The sequence below is a fragment of the Athene noctua genome, chromosome 27 (genome assembly GCF_965140245.1).
Source record: "Athene noctua chromosome 27, bAthNoc1.hap1.1, whole genome shotgun sequence".
Lineage (NCBI taxonomy): Eukaryota > Metazoa > Chordata > Aves > Strigiformes > Strigidae > Athene > Athene noctua.
Genome location: NC_134063.1, coordinates 3,950,479 through 3,973,828, shown reverse-complemented (window position 1 = coordinate 3,973,828; position 23,350 = coordinate 3,950,479). Strand labels below are relative to the sequence as shown.

Sequence of the window (23,350 nt, the reverse complement as noted above, 5' to 3'; positions counted from 1 at the left end):
ACTGTGAGAGGTTGGAGGTGTGTACTGGTTGCGAGGTAGAAGGGAGGGCAAGGTGAGATGGATTCCTTACTCCAGGAAGCTGGTGATGTAATCCCTGCTGCACGTGGACCATACAAATGGGTTGGTCTTCATGGTGATGTGAGCAGCCATGAGCTTGGCTGTTTCTTGCCCACGGGAGCCACAGCTGTTGCCAACCCCATCGTGATTCATGCCAAACCTAGAAAGCATCACCAAGGCAATAGAGAGATGATCAGTTGCTGCATTTTCTTGATCATCCGTAGGAAGGATTTTTCAGCTCCTGTTGGCAGGAACAAACCAAGAGGTTCCTGTGATGGCCATTCCCAGGGCCTCTTCTGGCACAGTACTCACGTGTGGCCAATCTCGTGGGCAATGGTGAAGGCTGTGGCCAGGCCAATGTCCTCATTGATGCTGCAGCTTCGTTCTCGTTCACACATCCCGCCGACGGGGGCCAGGCCTAGGGAAGCCAGACAGAGCTGTCACACAGGGCCAGCACAAATCACATGGTATTTGGGGACTAACTGGTGTGCTTCACACTCACTGAGCATAGCCTGAGGTCAACATCAACTTTCTTCCCACCAGTTGCACCAGGCTTTGGGATGGACCCATGGCTCTTATGGACTGTGGGCATGTGGTCACTCAGCACTGTCAACTAAATTAAGGCTGACAGGCTCAGAAATGCTAAGAATGGGTCAAAACCCTCTGAATTTCATATCCAAACCCCAGACTGGGAGCAGAGGGGAAACAGTCCTTGTCACAACACTGTTAGTGCTGGTGGGGGAACCTGACTTCAGCTGCACCAGCACTGGGGCATCCAAAGTCAGCCAGGGCAGCCTGGACAACCAAGTAAGCCAAGATCCAACCTGACCATCCAGGCTTGGTTCTGGCTGACACCCACCACGATCAGGAATCCAGCCTGACTCCGTCTGGAGGGCTGGTTCACGCAGCAATCCCCCCTGAATTGTGGCAGCATGTTCCCCCAACCCTCTGCCCATAATCTGTCCCACCACCACAGGCTGTGCCCACTGCACTGGGCCAGGGAAGGAACAGCCTCTGTTAAAGGAACAAATCGAGCCATCACGGCACCTCAGCCTCAACCTCCCTTCCAGACACCTCATCTGCAGCCACATCAGGTGAGAGATCCACCAACTTTTCCTTTTTAACAGTGATTCAGAGCAGTAATCCCTCCCTGACTGCTTAGTCTAGACCAGGGCAAGACAAATTAGGAGCTACAGCCAGAGAGAGCTGCAGGGTCTGTCTGCGTCTAGCAGTTTAAATAAAGAACTCCCTTTATAGTCATCACAAAAAAGGCTTATTTTTCTCTGCTAAGCCAGGAATACTCCACTAGGCTATGGACCAGCCCTAGATGCGAGCGGTTCTTAATCATCAGGCTGGACCTGACCCAGGGATAGAAAGGAGAAGTGTTCCAGAGCCCATCCGTCCTCCGGGTTGCTGCTTTTAGTGTTTACAGAAGTCAGGAGGCTACACAGTCGAGTGGGCTGGAAACCACCGGCCTGTTCCTGGCTCTGTTGCCGGTGCTTGTGGTAGTGTTGGGCAAGAGCTTCCCCTCAGCCTGCTCACTAGGGAAGGGGGATGGCACAGCCCACCCTCGCCACGCTCCCGAAGGTGTCTGTGCTGGTGAGAGGTGCTGGCAAAGGGGCAGCAAAATCCAACCTACCCAGGGTGCCACATGGTTTATTCTTGTAGATGCAAATGTCGTATCTGCAAAGAAGAGAAGGCAGCGTTAGGAACACTTAAAATTTTGGTGGCTCCAAAACAGCGTATCTTCATTTTACTGATGTGTTCACATCCAAAACACCACGAAACAGCCCACGGCTCATGCAACACCTCTGGAATGGAAAGAACCGACTGTAACAGGTAAAACACCTCTGATCCATGTTGTACAACACTCGCCTTCCCCAGGCTGAGACTCACTGCGGATTTTTAACGATAGCTCTTGTCCCTTAACTATGGGGCATTGCTGAGCGGGGTCAGAGGTTTGGTTTTGATGAAATGTGGTAAATCAGCAGGGACAATGCTATTCCAGCCTTGAAGCTCTTTGGCTTTGGGTGGGTGGTCCAGCTCTGCTCCTTAGTACCCAGTGCGCTCCCGGGAGCCAGACACTTCTCTCCTGGGAGGCACCGGGCTCAGGGATACACGCCAGCAGCACAGGGTGGAAGAGGACAGGGCCAGCTTCCTCTGTAACTCAAGTCCCTTGCAGCAAATCTTATCAATCAAACATGTAATCCTGATTTTTTTTCAAAAAAATAAGGAAAACACTTCAGTTTGAAAACATGTTCCATTTCAAAACCCACTGTGGTTTCATTAAAATGCTAAAGTAATTTTTTTTTATTTTTTTTTTTTCAGTTTAGTTCTTTACTGAGAATTTTGCAAACAAATTCAATATGGGCTGATTCAAGATGAGTCTGTCCTCTGTTCCTGGCTTTGACTTCCAGCCACTGCATCAAGGAATCGACTGCTTGTACATCGTTTGTACATCGTTAGCCATGTACAAGGAAAAACTAAACGTGGACAGCAAAGTAAAATGTCCTCCAAATTGAAATGCAGCATCCTTGTGTCCTCGTAATGGGATGTGGCAGCAGCTCCAAAAGACCAGTTTGGGCCAGAGAGGGAATATTATCAATTAGCTGCAGAGATGAACTGCATGGCCTCCCTCCCTCCATTCAAATAACATCTCCAGAAGGTGAGACTCCCCAGACATTTGGGTCTTTGCAAAACCTGGGCTGGAGGTTAACACTGAAATCCACCCAGGGTGGCAGGCGTGGGCTGGGGGCAACTGTGCTGGGATGCCGGGTTGGGGTGTTGCTCCTTAGCCCCGAGGTGCATTTCAGCCTGAGTGGGAGCCGGGATTGGAGCACCGAGGCTGGTGACCATGGTGTGGGTCTGGGGGGCACCAGCACGGCGAGCAGGACAATCTGACACCGCTCGTCCCCGTAGCCCCACAGGGATGAAAGTGGGGAGGAAGCAAGTTGATAGCACACGAGGGGTTAAGCACAGTGTGTTCCTGGCGATGGCTCCTGTCCCTTTGGCCCCTGGGCTCTCTGGAAGTGTCCAAACCTCTCACCCCCAGCAGGAAACTGAGTGAGTGAAAAACATTTGTTGCTTTGTTTTGAGAGAATACCGCTAAAGCCTTCAGAGGCTCTAGTTTGACACGTCCCTGCAAAAGAAAAAAGCCCGCAGCTCAGCAAGATGTTATCGGGAGACGGGGAATTTATTAGAGAGGGGCCGGACGTGCTGGTGCTGTCCAAGCCTGGCGTGGCCGGCCCGGCAAGTCGCTTCGGGTTAGCTCAAACATCTGGTGGGAGGCTGAAGAACTGGGAGCCAGCATTCGCATCCCACACGTGTGGCAGAAGAAAAAGCAGACACTGCAGCCCCAGGAGGGTGAAATGCTGGGGCCAAGGGGCCTTTTGCTCGTTCCTCCCCTGGTGCTTGTGGGGTCTCATTTCACAGGTTCCCAGGAGGGATGCGCCAGGCTGCAAACAGCTCCTGCCATCGCCAGGCCTGGAGCGGGAGTGCGGCACATGGCACCAGCCAAACCAGCTCCTGCTTGGAGGCTCCTGTCTCCAGCACTTTCATTTTATTACTTTCTTCAACTCTGCAAGAGGGGGAAGAAAAGGCACAAACAAACCTTGGCTTTGCCTTTGGCTTCTCCCCAGGCCGCTGCCCCTCTGCCCAAGCAGGGTTTATGGACGCACCGGAGAGCCAGTGTCCTGGGCACTGCTGAGAGCTGCCTCTCGGTGCCCTTCATCCCCTCTGACCTTCCAGCTCTCCCTTTGGCATCCACTGTTCTCCCAGCTGCCACTCTGTTCCTTCCACTGTCCCTGTCATCCTCTCTGCATCTTCTTTCCTTCCAACCATCTGTCCATCCTTCCAGCTGTCCCTCCCACCCCCTCTGCTGCTCCAGGCTCATCTATTCTGACGTGGGTTATTTGTCCTCCCAGCTCTGGAGTTCTAATTCAGCATCCAGGTTAAGCTGCTGACCTAGACTGTTGTCACAGAAGTGCAGAGACACAGGCAGGGCTGGACTGCTCCTGTCCTAAGGGAGTTGGAATGAAATCAGTAATTTAAGGGTGGCCATCAGCTACCAAGGAGAGAGTTCAGCCCTTTATGTAGGCACCTAAAATGTGAGTAAATCCCATACTGGTGCAGCACTCCATCACTGTCATGACGCTCAGGTCCCACTTGTGTCCCCTTCTCCATCTTTCACAGCAGGAGCAGAGCGACTCTCTGTTTCAGTAGGATGCCCAATGCTCCACGACTCTGGGGAGGCTTCCCAACACCACTGTACACACTGGATCCTTGACTTTTGGTGCACAAATACACACGGGCTGCAAATTAGGTCCTTGTGAGCACAAAGAAGACCGAGGGAAGACACTGGAGGACGACAAGTATCTGAACTGCAATAATCTGCATCACTGCAAGGGAACTGGCAAGTGGCCAGCCTGAGGGACAGCCGCTGCCAGGCAGCTTGCAGGGGAACGCATGGGAAGGAAGCCTCGGATGAAGCACTTGGACAGAGATCGAGGACAGCTGCACAGAGGACACCCTCCATGAGGACAGCACTGCCAGGACCGGGCTCAGCCTTACCTGGTGATCAGCACTGCAGTGTCGTGGTTGGCTATGCCGTTCTCGGGGATAGCGTTCCCATTGCCATTCCTGTTCACAATGGATTTCTGCCACTTGCAGAAGCTGTCCAGGGATTTCCCGGCGTGGTGGTTAATCTCCAGTGTGGGCTGGAATGGAAGCAATATGACAGTGTGTTCCCAGGAAAGCTCTGATATGAAGGCACTGCCTATTCCCATGCCACCAGTCCAGATGCCTCCGCCTTTTCATGAAGGCCATGGGAAAGCAAGACTTTAGGAGGACTAAAGCTACTTAAACCTCCCTAATGTCACTTTATCATAGAAACAGTCCTCAGAGTCCCAGAGGTCTCCTCAGTCCACACCCTGAACCCAGTTCCCAGCTGCCATTGAGAGGATGTGGTGCACCAGCAGGCTGCTGGGGGGACCTTCAGGGGGTGTCATTCAGGGGAACACACAGACCCACAAAGGAAATGCAGAAGCATGATGGAAGCAGCTCAGCAAAGCCCACCTTACCTGATCCTCGGTGAGGAGAATCAGCCGGGTCACCAGGATATTGACAATATTGCCCAGACTCGAGTCCTGGAAAAGTTTGGCAACCTGACCTCCAAGAAACAAGAAAAGACGAGTCTTAAAAATGAGCTCACTGGCTGGGTGATGGTGCAGGCGGCAGGTGAGCTGGCATGTGCTGGGCACCTGGTGGAGGGAAACAGGGCTGCTTCATCAGTGTGGGCTGCGGGGTCTGAATGCAACTTTTTCAGAAAGCAGAAATGGGTATGGGACTCCACGTTATCACTTGGATTGCAGAGCCTCCTGAACCATGTTCAGACCTTGGTGTTGCCTCCTGGGGAGATTCCAGCTGTGAAGCCGACACCCCACAGCACCTGCTCTTTGCCAGGGGCTCAGGTGGGGAAGCCCCACAGTCCTGGCATTTACACAGCCGTGGGGATGAAGCTTTGCTGACTGCCCACTGGCAGGGAACACCACAGCATCTCAGAAATCTGCCGCCACATGAGGGGTGTTTTACAGCAGATGAAACAGTTAGAAACAGTATTGTTTTAAAATCTGGCATCTGCTTTAGAAATGCAAACAGAGCAAGCCATGAAAAGAGATCCTGCAGAGGACAGGACAAAGACCCATCACAGAGGGGCTTTCAGCGGTTTGATGGATAACTTCCAAGCCTATCTCACCTCACAGGAGGATTCAGCATGGCCAATTCAGGCTGTTCATGCATCTAGCCTGGTATCCTGCCGCCAGCAGTGATCCAAATCTGATGCTGCAGAGGAAGCTCCTCTGCAGTAACCCAGAGACACGGGCAGTCTGGTGTGGAAAAACGAGGGTATTTCTCCCTACCCCTCACGCTGATCAGCCCCCAAGCGTGAGAGCTCACTGTCCTTATGCTTTCCCATGTGTTTCTCAGCTTGGCTGGCCCTATTTGCAATGCTAATTTGAGATGAGAGATGCTGTTCAAAGAAAGGGCTTTGTTCTCTCATCCAGACCTGGCCTGTAGCACGGTCAGACGGGCCAGAGTTTACCTCTCCTGCAGTGCCTCCCCTACACAACAGGGAGTCCCTGCAGGCTCCAGAGTATCTCTGCTCATGAGCAGCAGCAGTGTGTCAGGAGTTTTGACCCAAATGTCTTGCTCTGGGGATGGGGAGAAGCAAGTGCCATCCTGGTACAGATCTGATTTCCCCACCGCATTTCCACCGTCCTTGTTTTCTTGCAGGAAAAGCACATGGCACCCTCTGCCAAACCCAGACATGCGGGGTGAGGAACAGGATTTATTCCTGCTTGCTCTCTGCTGGTGGGTGTGTGAGCCCCTGGGGTCCCCCGAGGTTCATGATGTGGTTATAACACTTACAATATTCATGATGGCCAGGATGTACTGCTCTATGTCCCGCCGCCCGTGGTACCCCACCATCATCTTGTCAGCCACCACCAGGGTCTCCACGTAGCGCTCCGTGCTGACGGATCTCTTCAGGGGCAGCTGGCCTCGCTGGCTGTGGTTGCCCGATGGCTTCAGAGGGGACGGCTTCAGTGTCCGCAGCCACCAGTGTCTCCCTTTCCAGGGCTTCTCATCTGAGGAGGGAAAAGAGATTTTTTTTCTGTTGCCCTCCAGCAGCAATTGAGCTGCACACAGAGGCAAGGGGCGTGCAGCATGAGCTTGGTTTCTGGGAAGGAAAGGCCACCATGAGCAGACCCATGCTGAGCTCTTCCTACTGCAGCCCAGGGCTGTCCCCATGGTGCTGCTGGCCCAGTGGCATCCTGCCTGCCCTCCTGCCCTCCTCCTGCCCAGGCGCTGCAGGCAGAGGTGTGTGCCTGTCCTGCTGCGGCAGCCCCATGCACTTCACTGCTTCCATGCTGCCAGGCTCTGCCCTCGCCTCTGTCATGGGGAGAAGTGCTGTGGATTTAGAAACTACACAAATATAATCTGAAAATAAAGCCATTGCAGATCATTTCCTCTTTCCTTTTCCTGCCAGGACCTGAATTTAGGACTTGGCTTTTCCTCCACAGAAATGGCTGCAGCCTCCAATACAGCAGCAGGTTTCTAGGACTTTGCTCCAGGCTTCAAGTGCTACTGACCTGACCCTAGAGATGTCCCCAGCAGGGCCATCAGCTGCAAACCCAGGGCAGGAGAGCTGGCTGGGAGATTGCAACCATTCTCCTGCCCTGTCAGGAGAAACAGCTGAATCCCTCTCCTCTGCTCTGACCCTGGATCATCAAACATCCAACAAGACTGAGAGGATGGGCAGATCACAGGCAGCCCCCCAGCCTACCAGCTCCTGCCCCTCCGGTGGATCAGGGGAGCTCACGGGGGACAGGTCCAGTCCGTGAAGCAAGGCAATGGGGTGGCTTTGCTGGGCCAGTTGCATTGTGGTTGTTCTGAACTGTATTTGGCCTGTGGCTCCCACTGCATGGGCTTTGCTTTCCAAGAAGCAATTAGGAACAGGCTAAATTTTGTCTGGAAGCTGGGGAATGTGGCAAAGAGTCAGCAGAAGGGGAGTCTGCTGGTGCTTTGTCCAACGTGACTTTGGGAGCTGGGATGGGAGGAGCTGGCCAGGGAAGCACAGGTTGTCTCCAGAGATGCTGGCAAGTCCGGGGACACTCAGAGTCTGCTCAGAGAAGGCTGGCAGTGCCCCAGTGTCTCCAGAGGCTCCATCCCTTCCAGCAGTGACTTGTCAAGTGTCACCACTGGGGCACTGGGTAATCATCCTGAAGTGACACACAAACCTGCCAGGAGCAACTGGGAACAGCTCGGCTTCTGCATCCACAAACTCCAATCCATAAAATGCGAGCTGGCCCCTCTGCAGGGATGGCATCTCCTCTCATCCTGACGGAGCCAGGAGAAGCCTCTGCAAACTGAGGGAGCAGCATCCTGTGTGCATGCAACATTTTGGGTACACAGAGAAATTTTGCACATTCAGGAGGGCTGGGGATTTCAGCCAGGCTCTGGGACACGGACTGACTGCTAGCAAGGACAAGAAGGGCACAGGCGGGAGGCCAGGGCAGACCTTTGTGAGTCCTTTAGGATATCAAAGGCCTGTAAGAGGGGTAGATGTGCAATTGCCATTCCCTATAAACGTTTCCCAGAGCCCACTGTGACTAATCAGACCCCACATCCCCCCCTACAAGGCATATTTCTACCTGGTGTCTAACAGCAGCAGATGTATCTCAACGTGGACTCAATCTTCAGTGACTAAAACCCAAAGAGAAGTCTCTGCTGAGCATGTGTAAGCTATGATTTCTCAATACCTTGTAAATTGGCCAAATCTGGGAGGATTTTTCTTAAGAACAATAAGAGTCTTTTTTTTTCTCTTCTATTCCATGCTCTATTTACAAATTTAAAAGCCCTGCTGTGAAGGAGAGAGTACAAGAGCTTTCCAAAGTCTAAGCCACCAGAATTCCTTCACATGGGTAGAAGTAAATACAGAAAACTTTCTTGAACGCAGGAGATAAATTTGGTTCTTTGCCATATAAAGCAGCATGGACCTTCAAAGCCTGGTGTACCAGGACCTTCCCAGCCTGCACTGGGATGGATTGAGGACATGTTGGTGGGTACAGATACCTAGCACGCCGCAGGCTGCATCCATGTGCGGGTACTGGAGAGATGATCGCTTGTACACGACGTGGGGGCTGCCCTTGCCCTCGTTCCCTGTGCTGACGTTGGCTCCCGGGCTCAGCGGTTCAATGAAATATTCCTCCTCATCTGCCACGATCACCCCATGCTGCAGAAGGAAAGAGAGGGAAGGGCAATAAAAGAGGTAGAGAGAGAACTGGGTGACATACTGGTGGCTTCTCGTAACGACCTTTCTGACGATTAACCACTGAATTTCTGGGGACTGACAAATACTTCTGAGAACGTGAAGGATTCCTTCATTTACACGCCAACACTGAACTGTATGAACCTACAGACCAGAGAAAACTGAGACAGATGGCCATGGATGCCTTGGGACATCTGTGTTCACTAAAGTCCTCTGGAAATCAGTCTTTCCTTGCAAAATCATGAATGAGTTGCTTCCTATTCCACCCACTCAGTCTAATTGAGAGCTGTCTGTGGGATCCTAAATACCATACCTTCAAATAGCAGCATAACTCAGCAGTGAGCTCTAGCTCTTCTACTTTTCAGCCTCACCAAAGAACCTTCAAAAGCAGCCCAGGACCATTACCACCAGCTGGGAAACTCGGGCACAGAGCTGCAGAGAAGTGTAGATGCTCAGAGGCTTTTGAGAAACACACTAAATCTTTAAAATCTGAAGCCTGATTAGCAGTGAGGCAACCAGCAGGTGCCACAACCTTTCTCTGAAACTGGGGTTGTGCCCTATAGACATCACTGCCCCTTTTATACCTCTGACTGGCCACCCCAGACAGATGATCTTGTTTCTGCTCTCTAATTTGTTTTTTGTTGTCTCCCTTAATTTTATTCTTTGACTGAATGAATCTCACCTGTGAGCCCAGACTTTGTGAGTGGACCCACTGTAAGACAGTGACGGCTGGGCAGGAGCAGACCCCAGCAGGTATGAGCAGCCAAACCCACCAGGTGCTTGCAAGATCTCTCCTCTGCAGCTGGTCCTATCCTCACAGCAAGATTTCCCTCTACCTAAAAGGTCTGAACAACCTAAAAGGTTTCTGGCAGCCCAACAAGATGCAAGGAGCTCCCTCGCTGTAACAACTTCTGGCGCTGAATCTCATCTAACTCCAAGAAACGTGGGTGTGCTATCAGCTGAACTTACCAACAAGCAACCGAGGCACAGAAACGTGCCTGACATTGCCCAAGCAGGACAAAAAGCATCCCAAAAGTCTAAGACCCACGTTACGTGGCTGTCCTCCCACTCCCTGTGCGCAAGCGCAACTCTGGGTGCAGACACCCCTGTCCTGCCACCCGCTCTGCACCGGTGTTGCCCTTTGGCTGTCACAGTGCTCTACCAACTGCCCTCTGTGCCAGGGGGACGGGAGCCCTGATCTGCCCGGACAGGGAGCGGGGAAGGAGGTCTCTGGAAAACATCTTGGGGTCTTTGCATGGAAGGCACCACCTGCGTAACAGCATTATTGCTGGGTGTTTGTGGGGGAGAGCCTCTCTGGGGTGGACACTGCCTCTGTAATAGGTCTCTCCCCCTCTCCCTCCCTGCCATGAAAGCTGAATCAGGGCAGTGTGTGCACAGCGAAGTCCCCATCTCCAGAGTGCCGGGGGATTTCCTCCTGCACCAGGCTCTGTTGCTCTTGGCTCAGCTCCACCTTTTCAAACACAAGCGAGGTACTGTGAGGTTAGCCTGGCGAAGGCTCCGGCGGAAAGCCGAGTGTCGGCCTGCGAGGCCAGCTGGCTGCCGGCTTTGTGGGACGGGGAGAAGGAGGTCACCACCGGCTCGGGGCAGAGCAGCAGGAGGGGAGAGTACGTCCTGCCTGAAAGGCATGTAACACTAGAAAAGGGCCGTTCTTACTTAAACCCTGAGCCTCTGCAGAGCATGAGAGGCAGGAGGCTCCACTGCCTGCCTGGCATCCTTTAGCAATGAAACTCAGCCATCACTGGAGTCTGAAAACTGCCCCATCGCTGACCCCAAGGACCAAGCTCTGAGGTCCGGGTGTTGGACGGGACACAAGCCTGTTGAAAGGGGGCAGCGAGAAGCCCTTAGAGAGAACCCTGTGGTTTGTGGGGGAGCTAAACTGGATATCCTGTCTATGATTCACCCAGGTCATCTGCAGAGCAAGGATGGTTTATGCTATTAGTTTATAACCACACTGGAGAAAAGCACAGCCACATACTGCAATTCAGCTCTTCCACCTCCGTGTATATACACACGAGCAGCTCGACATTAGCCTCAGCAGCAGGGCCATCTGCTTTGCTCCAAGCATTTAATGGCCGTGCTGACTTCAGGAGGGCTTTTCAGGTGAAAGCACAATTTCACACAGACACACCGGGTTGAAAATCTGGCTTTTAAACTGTCCTTTGATGAGCTCTGACACAAGAGGTAAGAGAGTGGCTTTTCTCTCCTGAAGTTGTTTGCTCCTCACTGTGATTTTTCTGATGGTATGACAGGGGTCCTTGGGATCTCAGGAAGCCAGTGGGATGAAACACAGCTTTGCTTAAGACGGGGATTTAAAGCTCCTGGCCAAGCTGAGGCAAAGCTGCCTGGGCTGCTCCCTGCAGGCTCCAGCTGCTTCATGCTTGGCCCTGCTGGCAGCTCACAGCTCCATGTGTTTTGGAAAATGGACCATTTTGCCCTTTGCTTCCGACAAGTTAAGCCTGGGTGACGTTCCCCCCACCCAGCCTGAAGCACAGCATGGCATGGGGAGATGCGCGGGGTGAGCCACACTGCCTGCCTGCCCTCAGCCCGGGGTGATGGTGCATGTGGTCGGGAAGACGAGTCGATGGGAACGTGCCCAGATATTGGCAGTGCAAAGCTGGGGTTCCGTGAGGTGTGAGTTACGTCGTGGGTGTTTGAAAACAAAGCTGTTAACAGTGTACACCTTGCAGACTCGCAAATTGGTTAGGGATGTGGGAGTTGGAGGACAGGAGGATGGCTTGGGGCTTGCTACCCATTTTTACAGCTCTGTGCTGGATGCTTCTGCAGCCGCAGTCGTCCCTTTCCCTCCTCCTTGTGCACAGCTCCCCCCGTAATCAGCACCTGGTCCCTGCTTGTGCTCATGCAATAACACAACACACAACCTCCTTTGCATCATCAGTGAGTCAGGTCTGTGCAAACGTGGGTCACTGTGTGCAGTCCCCCCCTTAGCACGTGTCAGCAGGAGCCTGAACCCTGAGACCTCGGCAACTGGAGACCCTCTTCTGTCCCCTCCAAAATAGACTGAGGCCGTCCTGGAGGGGAGCGTGCTGCGGCTGCGGGACGGCACCAGTGGATCAGTTGTTACTGATCAACCAGAGCTCTGCGGTCCCAGAGGTCTTCTCCGGTGGCAATTACAGTCCCCACTCTGCCAGCTAAAAAGATGCCAGACCCCTCTTGTCTAAATTCCTGACCCTATCGTCCTCGCTAACCCAGAAGATGTCCTCCCCCCTCCTTGCTGATATGCGTAGCTCTCGAGGGCAGAAGGACAGAGTTCAAGAAAAGGAGAGGTTGTTGGATGACCCTCCGTCCCTCTTCGTGCCTGGCTGCATTTTCCTCCAGACAGCCCCTGGTATCTCTCCAGAGCTAAACACAGCCTGTGGACTAAATTATCCCAGAACAAGTGCTGCCGGGCCATTGCTTGCCCTGGACTTGCTGCCCTCTGAAGTGGGAAGGTAGGCTAATGCCAGATCCCTTCTGAGCCAGCAGCATCCAGCTCACCCTTCAGTGCTTTTGTGAACACCAGTAAATTGTTTAGGACTTCAGCAGATTTCCCATATCTAAACAAAGGGCTAACTAGGGAACCAAGAGTTTATGCAGCTCTGATTTTTGGCTGTGAGATCGAAACATTAGACTCTATGATATAATGAGTCAGGTTCTCATTTCTGTTAATAACCCACAGCACTGTTCTGGCAGTGTAATTTAGCAATAAATCAAACGTGAATTCATTCCCATTTGGAAGCTCTTCCACACTGCCAGAATACTGCTAAGAGGTGGGGCCGTAGCATAAATATGAATCTGGCCTACAGACTCTTTTTCTACATGTTACCCCTCCAAGGAAGCCATCATCCTTGGGATTTGCTAACAGGGTATGTTTGCTCCATCCCTCCATCTGGCAGAGCATGAAATGTGCTTTGCGAGCCAGAAATATCAGAAAATCATAGAAAAATAAGGATGGAAGTCCTTAGTCAATTCCCAGTGCTGGAAGAGCTAATTGAATCATACCTGGAGTATTTTTGAGAGGCACTTGTCTGACCTATTCTTAAAGATCTCCAACGATGTTGGGGCCACGTACTCTCCAAGAAATCTAGTCCAGAGCTCAGCTATCCTTACCTCTAAAGTCTACCATTAAGAGTTCTTGCTGATATTTAAGACCATGATGTCTAGTCCTCACTGTTAGGACATGAAAAATCAATCATTTCCACCCCCTTTGCAGCAACCTTGCTGTTTTTGAGGAATGCCATTTTTTGTCTTTTTAGCTCCTGAAATCTGGAGAGAAGTGACCGGGAACACCAGGAATGTATCTACAGTTGTAAGGATCTGAATGCACTTTTGGCATTCCCAGTTGTGCTGGGAAATTCCTGCCCTCCTGCACTTCTTCCTCACTAACACATGCGAAACACTGTTGGAAGTGGAGGGGAGAGTTCTGTGAGAATCAGAATAGTGGTCTAGAGCCTGGATTATCCCATTCCAATTCAAATGAATGGAAAAATGCCCACTGACTTCAGTAGAAACTGGACTACAAACAAAATACAGATCAGGAATCCCTATGGATGTAATGAAGGGATGTGGCCTTCTTCACCCTCAGCTGACTCTTGATGCCAGTGTACGACATTCTGGCTTGGCACTGAAATGCTGGGGTTTCAGCCCCAAGCCCCAAATTAAGGTTGACATCTGGGTGATTCCCACAGCTCTGCCCAAAGGGGGGTGAGGTTCCCTTTAGGCTTCCCCCCAGGGTGGTGCCGGCCTGGCAGACAGAGCCATTGGGTAAAGGAGCCCCAGGGGTCCCGCAGTCAGTAACCCAAGGTCAGGTGTCCCACTGAGGGATAACAGCTGGGACCGTTGCAGGAGGGGCAGTGTCTGTGTGTGAGGTGGGTGCCCTGTGCAGAGTTCCCTGTTGGGGAAGGGCCTCCCGCCTCCCTGGGACTGGGCTCCAGTCAGCTCTGGCTTTTGTAAACGCGGGCTGTGCAGAGATTCAGTACGTGGCTTCCTTGGTCTTATGTGTTTGGCTTGTTGACTCAGTTGTCTCCTGTCCCTTCTATGGGAGACTGCATTTCACCATTTATTGCACCCACTGTTGGTTGTGCGGTGTCGTTGTTGGGGTCAGTGGGATTGATGTCAATTATGTATAATCTGACTGACTTGTTCGTACCCCCAGCGTTCACCCATGTACTGACCCTTTTGTATCAAATACAGTTTGGTTATTGGTTCATCTTTATGCTGGCTGTGTCCTTTATGCTCGGCCTAATAATTGGCAAAACAAACACCAACCCCACGCCTTTCCCACCACCATGGACTCACCTGCTGGGACCCAAACCTGATTGTACTTCTACAGAAAAGATCAAAGAGGCTGCAATCAGCTCTGCTCTATGGGCAGCTCTAGTTGTTAATATTGTCCTTGGCTGGGCAAAATACAGAGACTCACCAGTCCATTGCAGTTGCTGATGGCGACTTTTGAGTTCAGGTACTGATCCTGCAAGTGGCCTGCGTAGTGGCAGTCTTCATGGAAATCATGTTGCCAGTCCACGCCATCTCGCTTCCAGTATTCGACAGTGAAGTGCTCAGCCAGCAGGTTGGAGTGCAGTGTCAGGTTGAGGAGGAACTGGGTGCGGTGGGCAGAGACTTTGTAGAAAACCTGCTGCTCAGATGGCTCGTAGGGCAAGGAGCCCAGGCTGCGCCGAGGACGTTGCTTCAACTGGCTTCTCACATCAAAGGTGAGGAAGTCCCCGTTTTGGTCCACTTGGATGGGGAACGCAATTTCATAGTGATCGAGGCTGGAGAGGAACTCTTCTGGGGAGGGAAAGCAAACACAGGAGGAATGACATTCTGCAAAGAGAGTCAGAGTAAAACACCCGGCAACTTCAGCACGGAGCCAGCTACGCCTGAGCACAACTGTACCCAGTGCAAGGCAGAGGGACAGGGTCCTGACACAGAGGGTCTGCTCTGCCCAGGCTGCAGGATCCTTGGGGTATTCCCAAAGGCCTTCAACCTACAGAGCCTTGGGGTATCAATAGGTCTTGAGCCTATGGAGCATAATCTTCTTTCTCTGCAGGTGATGGAGAAAAACACACTGTCCAAGGGACCATTCAGGTCACCCAAACTCTGGCTCTGAACCTGGACTCTGCCCCATCTCTCCATCTCCACCAGGCACAGAGACTCCAGGTTGTGCAGAGTCACAGTCTGTGCTTTGGAGGGTTATTTTAACCTGGATCCTTTCAGTACCAAAGGTAGGAATAAGGTCTCTTCAAAACAAGCTAGAGTGAGCCCTGGGCTGGCAATGTCCCAGGAGAAGACAGCCTCACTAAGGGACTGTGGGGTTCCTCAGAACACCTACAGCTGCCACATGGACCTGCTAACTCTGATAACTCGCATAGTAACAGCACCATACCAGCCTCCCCAGTCACAGCTCCATTAGTGCATTAGGTACCAGGCATCCTCCTAAGAGGCACAAAGACCATGTCCTTGCCAAGCCAATCTTGCAATTAAAACAGGAAAGAGGGCAACCAGAATTCTCCTGCTGTGCTGAAAAGGCAGCAAGAAAAGAAGTCAGACATCCTGATTTCCCAGGCAGGTCTCTATCTATGACACCATCCTGCCTTCCCAGCTCACCAGCTTGGTGCTCTTTATCGTATCAGCCTGGCTTAGCACCTTCTCTTGGGGCACTTGAGCCCTTGAGTTTTTGAGCCTGTCTCGTACCACTTAAGAAATGTGCTCTGACAAGGTCACTGTCCAAAACGTCTGCCTGCACTCACACGGTAACGCAACACTTTTGGCTGTCAAAGAAACTGGCACTCTGCAACCTCGACAGAAATTTCTCATTTTCCAAGCAAAATGTCACAGGGACTGCCAGACTGGATCTGACCGGAGGTCTAGCTGTCTCTGACAGCCCTCAGTACCAGAGGCTTCAGCAGAAGATGTGAAAAATCATGCAGTGGCCAGGATAGCTCCCCCCATCACAGCGTGTTCTTCTAAACCTCTCGTGGCTGGAGGTTTGCTCATGGAGTGGGAGAGTATCTGCCCTCTTTTCACTCTGGAAGATTCTAGCTGTGCTTTCTGCATCCTATTTGTAGTTGTTTCCTAAGCAAACAGGAGAGGCCAGGCTGCTCCAGGGTGGCTGCATTTCGCCTGGCTCCACAGCACCCATCTTCAAAGTCTTCCCAGCCATCATAAATTTGGACTCCAAATTACACTCTTACCACATGGCAGCACTGGAAAGTTTCCTTTTCCTCTAGTGTGTTTTCCAGTGTGGGAGCCTGACAGAGTGGTTTCCTTGGCCACCAGTAATGGGACAGTCCTTCCCACCAGCTGGGTTTAGGGGTTAGCTCCCATCCTTCCAAACCATAAGCACTTCTGGCACCTCTCCCTTGCCTCAACAAGCCAGAAATAATTATTAGTTTTTTAACTTCCTGTGCTCCAGCTTCTCCTGCATCACACCGCCTCGCGTGTGATACAGCCGGGCAAACAAGAGTGACTATTTGCACATAAGCAATGACCTCAGGCTTGGAAAAATTTGCTATCGGAAGTGGCTTGTTTTTCTTTTCCCCTCTCTGCAGTCCACGAGGGCTTGCAAAATAGCGAGTCGGAAGGAGGTTTGCGCACACAGTGGCGAGAAAGGGTCTGGGACCCTGGGTTGCAGTCTCTGATCCTGACCTGCAAGGTACATCCAGGAGGAAAAAAAGTGTCCAGAGCCTGAGATTGTGTGTGAGAACCTGCATTTGTTGTGGTGCCAGTCCCCAGGCATCCTCTCAGGGATGTCACTCTGAAAACTAAGGCACAGGAAGAAAGATCTAAGAGCAGTGCCCTGTATCACATGAATGTTTTAGGAAGTGATGCTTCAGAGCGGGCATGCCACAAACGGGAAAAATAATGAAGAGAGACTTTCAACATAAGGAATAAGGCAGTGTCCTCGTCCAGTGCTACAGCTGTTTGCTTCCTCTCTAAAAATGTAAAAGATTAGATTAGGCTCTAAGAGATTAGGATCTATTTTATTCCCTAACCCTGTGTACTCCACCCAAAATCGCAGATGTTCCCTAATTTCCTTATTTGCTCATCCCTGCCTTGGTCATGCTCCCCATATTACAGACCATACTAGGAGCTCCCAACAGCAAGAGGGGCACTGTTTGGCTCTTCCTTCCTTCCTTCCAGAAAAGGCATCATGTGCCCTCTGACATCTCAGCCACTTCACGCTGTATTAATAGATCTTGGCCTGAAACGTGCAGTACTGCACCCACTGTATCAGAAGGGTTTGCACTGCTGATAAGCAGCCTGGTGTATCCAGAGAGCTGTCAGACTGCTTTGGAAGAGATGCTATAAAAAGCCTTTCTCCAAGAAAACCTGCCCGTGGCTTTATAGGACACCAGGCGCCCCTGAAGGACCATAAGCCTTGCAGAGAGGGCAAGGGAGAAACCGGGGAAGCAGGAGGGATGGGGTGTGGGGAGAGGTACCTCACTGCCTCATTTTTGGTGGAAACAAACCACATCTGCAGGGAAGAGAAAGGGCACAGGGGAGGCAGAGCAGTAAGCCAAACAAAAAGAAGAGAAGGCAGGTAAAAGTGGAGGAAGGAGGATTTTGTTCCTTCCTTGTATGCTCACCATTGCCCCTCTCATTATAAAGCTGCTTAAAGGATGAAAAGGAAGCAGATATTTGCTCTGGTCTTGTCACCAGAGCAAAGAGGAGCCCCAGCTGTAGCCCAGACACGATTCCTAAAGGATGTCTGTGGAAAACACTATGGGGATCCCATGACTTCAGGCTGCCCTGGCATTGTGGCAGTCTCACTGTTTCCCCCAAGGGTCCACGGTTTACATGTGAGCTGGGAACAGTGAGATCAGCCTGACCTAACATTCTATAAAACAGGGAATGTCTGATCTATCACTAGTTGAACTAAGGTGCCAGCAAAAAATTACCTTCTGGTTAAAAACCATTCAGCAATGGTGAGCATGTACTTGGTCAACTGTTTCAGCTGCTGCTTCCTGCACTGTTAAAAACTGCAGCCTGAGCGTACGTGTTCCGTCTGAATCTCGTTACGTCTCTGCTGGCTTCAAGAGGTCTTCAACGCTGGGCTGCTATTTCCCACAAAGATAATGAGAGTTTATGACTGTGATACCTCAATTTTCTTCCCGCATAAAACAAATACACTGATCTGGAGTCAGGCACACGGGGCATGTGAATCCTGCTCCACTGCTAACTGGAGCAAGTCACTTGGTTAAAATCAGTGGCTTGTTGAAAACGCTGGCCTTTATTCTCCATACCTCTGACTGCTAAGAGGAGATAACAGCATTTCACCCTCTTGAAAGGGTGTTGTGAGGATTATGTACTTACTATCTCAGCAGTGTGGTGAAGAGAAAGTGTTGAGTAGTATCAATAGCCTGACGCCAACCGTTCCGGATGCAGCAAGCCTAAAAAAGAGCTCTGACAGCAAGAGGGGCACACGGGGCAGCCTGACCCTTGGGACTGGGAACCACAGCACCATGTTCCCAGCAACACCACAGGCTGAGACTCATCCTCCAGACCTGCTCAGGGGAAAGCCAGCATCTAGGGGAGCACAAAGGTATTGACTGTCATTCTGGTGAGCCCTTGGGTTTAGACCAAGGTCTATTAGCAAACGGTGCGGGGACTGGTGAGCGAGGGAGCGTTTCAGCTGCTGTGAGTCAGGACGGAGGTGATCTGGCAGCAAAGTCCTTGTCAGAGCGTCGCTGCGCTGCGAACGCGGTGCTGCAGATGGAGGGAGGTGTGAACTGATGGACATGGGAGGCCCAGAACACTCACCCCAGCCATTGCCAGAAGCTTTGGCGAAAAGGACCAGAAACCGGGTTTTGTTTCAGATTCAAGAAAATCTGCCTGTATATAACCTTGCACGTTGCACAGCGCCTGCACAGCATGCAGCTCTGGGCCTGCCCGCCTCTGGGTTCACCCAGCACACGCTGCCCCACGTTTAGCAACCAGCCAGCGCTCAGACCCAGGACAGCGTGTGGTTTTCGGTTGCTGTTGTTCCTCCTTCCAGTTCTGCTTCACAAGAACAAGCTTGGTCATTGTAACTACAGCCCGATGGCACTGCACTGCTCAACAGCCCGGGTACGTGGCTGACTTTGGTCCTGCTGCAGTTAATCTGGGCACACGTGGTATTTCAGGATTATGGCTGTGTCAGTATGCTGCTGGGTTTTAATGCCCTGCACAGATAAATGTCTAACTTCAGAGCTCTTTCTTCATACCTCTGGTGCCTGATGGGAACGATCGTGTTGCCTCTTAAGAAACGGTCACAAAAACAAATTAGTATTAAGCAATTCAACTACTCTGTTCCCCACCCATGCTGTACTTGTACTCTAGGCTGGGTACAAGGTAGCCCATTTCACTTTCCAGTCCCTTCACTCCTAACCTGGAATAAAATCATGTACAAAGGCACAAATCGATGTACAAGAGACCCACGTTCTGCTCTCCTTGCAATCACTTGCATGTGTGGCTCTGTATTTAAACACAAGACCATCAGAACCACACATGCACATGACAGGTACAAAGTGCTCACACCTGAGCAGGTTTGAGTATTTACCAACAGTAGCACTTACAGAAATGTGTGTACAAACTAAAACTGTTCCTCTAGCAGCACACGTCTGCCCAGACTCAGCTGTGCAGAGTATTTGTATGCTCCAGCAGAGCCCTCCATCCCTGCAGACGCAGAGGACTGCTCGCGAGCGCGCTGCCTGGCTGCACACACACAGCCCTCCCCGTAACAAAGCCTCTATTCATCCAAGGATGCGCCGCTCCACCCGAGTGGAAGGGGACCTTCCTCTAGTGCTACCACATCGCCTTCGCTTTCTAAGCCTGTACGTGGCTCTCATCTTGCACAGACCCTACTGCTCTGAATCCTGCAAAATGTCAAGGAGCGTTAACACTGGAGAGCACAACACATCCTTTCCACAGAGGTCAACGGAAAACACCTGCAAATTCAGCAGGAGGAGGTCTGCTGCAGTACAGTGCAGAGCAGAGTTCGAGGTGTTTCCACCTACTCCTCAGCACAGCATTACCCTAATACCTCCCCCGGGGCCAGCGGTAGGGTTTCTGCCAGCAAAAGCGGGTGGATCCAGCTCCCCTCCCCACAGCAATCCCTACCTTGTGACTGGAATGTGTAACCGGGAAAGTTGCACAGAGCCGAGGTGAAGATGACAGTCCATGTGAGAAGCCTCCAAGCTATTGCCATGGTTAGCGATGCTTGTCTCAGTGCAGGGAGTGTTGTGCCAGCTGAAAGGGCGCTGTCCCAACATGTCTCTCCCTCGGCCACCGCTTATGTAGAGACAGGAGTCCTCGGTCCCTCCGCAGGCATCCTCGGCCGCTCCGTGCTCTCCCCAAAGCAGCGAGGCCGACGGTTTCTTTGCAGTTTGCTGTGCCCGGGCCAGGGCAGGGGGGTCAGCATGGGCTAGTTCGAAGCACAGGCTCTGGGTGGCATCGCCCCTGCGAAGGAGAGGGTGGGGATGAGTGAATGTAAGAGATGGGCAGAGAGGAAACAAAGGACGGAGGAGAAGGACACGAGGGAGAAATCAGTGTGCAGGGCGAACGAGGAAAGCCTCATCTTAGAGAAGAGTGAGATGGAAAGACAGAAAAAGGGGAGAAAAGGACGGGAAGCAAACGCAAATGGAATTAACCACATCAGTTCACAGCACTGGAAAGCCAAGTTATCCTGCTAAGGGGATGCTGCACACCCGTGTGCGCTCCTGGGGGCAAACTCTGCTCCCAGCAAACCCCCCCACCACTCTGACAGAGGCACCGAAGGCCTGGTATAAACCTTCTACCTGAGGAAAGGAGCTCAGAATAAACGGGAACCCTTTGTCCTGTGGCAACACCCACGAGGAAGCGCAGACCGAAGAGCGACCCGGTCTCAGTTACCTGATCTCTTAAAGGGGAGCACAAAATAAAAGCATTAGCAGGGTGGTAGTGAGCAGCAACCTAGAAATCCCCTCTACTCCAGTTTCCCCAGCATTAAAATACGCTTTAATGACTGTCACTGCACTGAGAGAAGAGCACTTGCTCTCAGAGTATATTGGCTAAACCTAAAAAAGTGATTGAAAACAAAGGACCCATTCAGTGAAGTCACCCTTACCCTCAGCTCTATCCACAAATGGATCATGAGATTCCAATTGTATTTGTTATTTAAAATGATTTGCTAATTGCTTCAGTGAAAGATTTCTGGCTTGCAGATAATTTCCACTCAGTCTGAGGCAATTATACAAAACTCACATAGTGCTGGAGAGTTGCATAAAGCCTGTGGTTTTTGTTTCTATCCAGCGATTAGATGACGTATGCAATGAATATGGCACATACCTAACTACTGCCCAGAGAATCCCAAATATCTGAACAGTGATGCTCTGCTCGAGAGCAGTCCCGCAGCAAAACGCAAGTTCCTGCAAGGCAGCAGATAAATACATACTTAAGCCTGACTTTAGAGAGGTGATGCAGCTGTGAGGAGCAGGGCAGAAAAAGGCAGGACAGATGCTTCCCCCTGACCTGCTGGGAAGATGAGGCTGGGAGGATGCTGCTCTTTGCAAAGGTGTCAGTAGCCAGGGTACCTGTGTGATCCTCATCCCATGAGGAAACACTTGGAATAACGTCATTAACCCTTGCCTCACTCTGCTTTTGTGTGCTTTAAACAGCAAAGACTAACTATGTGTTAGAGTGCGGGGCAGGAGAGCCCGGTTCCTCCTCGGGTCTGCCGTGCTCCCTTCACCTTGTGTCCTCAGGAGAGTCTGTAATTTATTTCTGCTTCTGCTCTCCCATCTTTACTATGAAGTTAATTTTATTTGTGCTGCGGGGGCTTGGAATAACACCCAGCGCAGGCCAGAGACTACATAGGTGAGGTACAAGAAGAAATCAGAGAGATGATTCCTACCCCAACAATTAATCTAAACAAGTCAATGATTTCTCCCAACTAGACAGTAATGCTGAGATTATTAATCATGTCTTTAAATAAATTTGGAGTTCCATATTTTAAATGTTAAGACTTTTAACTGTTTATTTACAGTTACAAGAGAGAAAACAAGTGCTAATGGAAAAGAAATAACTGTTTATTGACAGTTAAAAATGGCCAGAGGCCATCAGTGAGGCTTTGGGCTGGTCTCCCCAGTGCCACTTGCCAGGTTGGTTTCTGCAGAGTCCAGACACGACACCCACCAGGGCAGCCACCTCGAAGGCTGCGCACGGGGTCAGCAACCATGAGAATAAACTGTCTGACAGGGGAAAAACTGTCTAAAACTCATCTCAGGCTGCTCCGCTCATCCACGACAGGTACAGGGAGACAGACAGCGGAGGTAAGAGGGTTGGGCAGGAATTCTGCTCTCTTCCACCATGACGTGAGGATGCTGAGATGAGCACCATGGGTCCATGAGGCCACGTCCACCTGGTGACAGCATTCTCTGTAGTGTCACTCCCTGGCTGCAGCGCAGAGCAGGCAGAGCTGGGGCCACAGCAACACACGGCCAAGTGCCACGGATGCTGCAAGCTGCTCTGTGCCTGCTCCCCGCAGTGCTGCCTGCGGGAAGTGAACTGGAAAAGGGAGAAGGTGAAACGAAAGCCGGGCGTGCTGCGGCCCTCTCCTAAGTCAGCATTTTTAGCATCTATTAAAGCTCGAGATTCCAGCTTTTAAATCCTGTCACGGCTCCAAGGTCTGCGGACAGAAAGCTGCTCAGCTGAAGTATATTTTCTCCTGGGCTTCACACTACTAATTTCTCTTGTTTTCCAGCTGTTGAACCCGCTTCCTCAAGACTGTTGTTATTTCCCGTCCTTCCTCCGCCTCTCCGCGACCCTGAGCTGTGGCAGCCGTGACTGGTGCCCTCGTCTCCCCTCTGCCCTTCCCCTTCAGTCCTGGCTCCTCAGCATCCCCCGGAACAGGGGCTGGGAGGGAGCTGCAGGCGCCAAGACCCTGCAGCCCCGACTCTGGGGGAAAGGAGGCATGTTTGGAGCAGCGCAAGTCAGGAATTACAGCTGCAAAATTCCCGTAAGCCGGGCTGGGGGAAGGGCCCGGCTTCCATTCCTCCCCGCACACAGCAAGGAAAACATGGCCCCTTCCCAGCGGCGCTTCACTTCCGAGACCCCGACGAGCCCGTCTCCTGCAAGAGAAGGACCCGTAACAAGGAGGAGAGAGCTGGAGGAGCGCAGGCTCCACGGCTGCTTCAATACGTATAAAGTTTTCCATAACCTCACTTTTCAGATTTTGCTTTCCGAGTGGCAGTGACCGGCAGGCGTGGACAAGCCCCGAGGAGCCCGGACCCGCATGGGGGGCAACGGGATGCCGGGATGGAGGGGCCGCGGGGAGGCCTGGGGCACAAGGTGACCTCTCCGGTCTCGTGCCTCCCTCGCTTGGGCCGGTTCCGATTTGCTCCTTCCCGAGGAATTCGTTGTCCTTGGCAGGCGCCCCGCGAGCGGCTGACGCTCCCCGCTCCCCGCGCCAAGGTGGCTTTCGCCGCGTGAACC

General features: G+C 51.9%; 1 protein-coding gene across 3 annotated transcripts in view; it reads right to left on the bottom strand.

The window, feature by feature from the left end:
• The window catches only part of ADAMTS10 (ADAM metallopeptidase with thrombospondin type 1 motif 10), a 58,223-nt gene that overhangs the window by 24,971 nt on the left and 9,902 nt on the right, over window positions 1-23,350 (bottom strand). The window contains exons 1-10 of one of the 3 annotated variants that reach the window (XM_074928002.1): window positions 20,530-20,626; window positions 20,000-20,338; window positions 14,322-14,686; window positions 8,686-8,845; window positions 6,481-6,698; window positions 5,136-5,219; window positions 4,627-4,772; window positions 1,697-1,740; window positions 370-475; window positions 71-217 (exon numbers count right to left, since the gene is read on the bottom strand). In XM_074928002.1, the coding sequence (XP_074784103.1) occupies window positions 71-217; window positions 370-475; window positions 1,697-1,740; window positions 4,627-4,772; window positions 5,136-5,219; window positions 6,481-6,698; window positions 8,686-8,845; window positions 14,322-14,686; window positions 20,000-20,087 (1,358 nt within the window). In that variant the 5' untranslated portion in view covers window positions 20,088-20,338; window positions 20,530-20,626. Of the gene's footprint in view, window positions 1-70; window positions 218-369; window positions 476-1,696; window positions 1,741-4,626; window positions 4,773-5,135; window positions 5,220-6,480; window positions 6,699-8,685; window positions 8,846-14,321; window positions 14,687-19,999; window positions 20,339-20,529; window positions 20,627-23,350 lie in introns of those variants that run through there. The other 2 variants (XM_074928003.1, XM_074928001.1) reach the window with 2 other exon arrangements.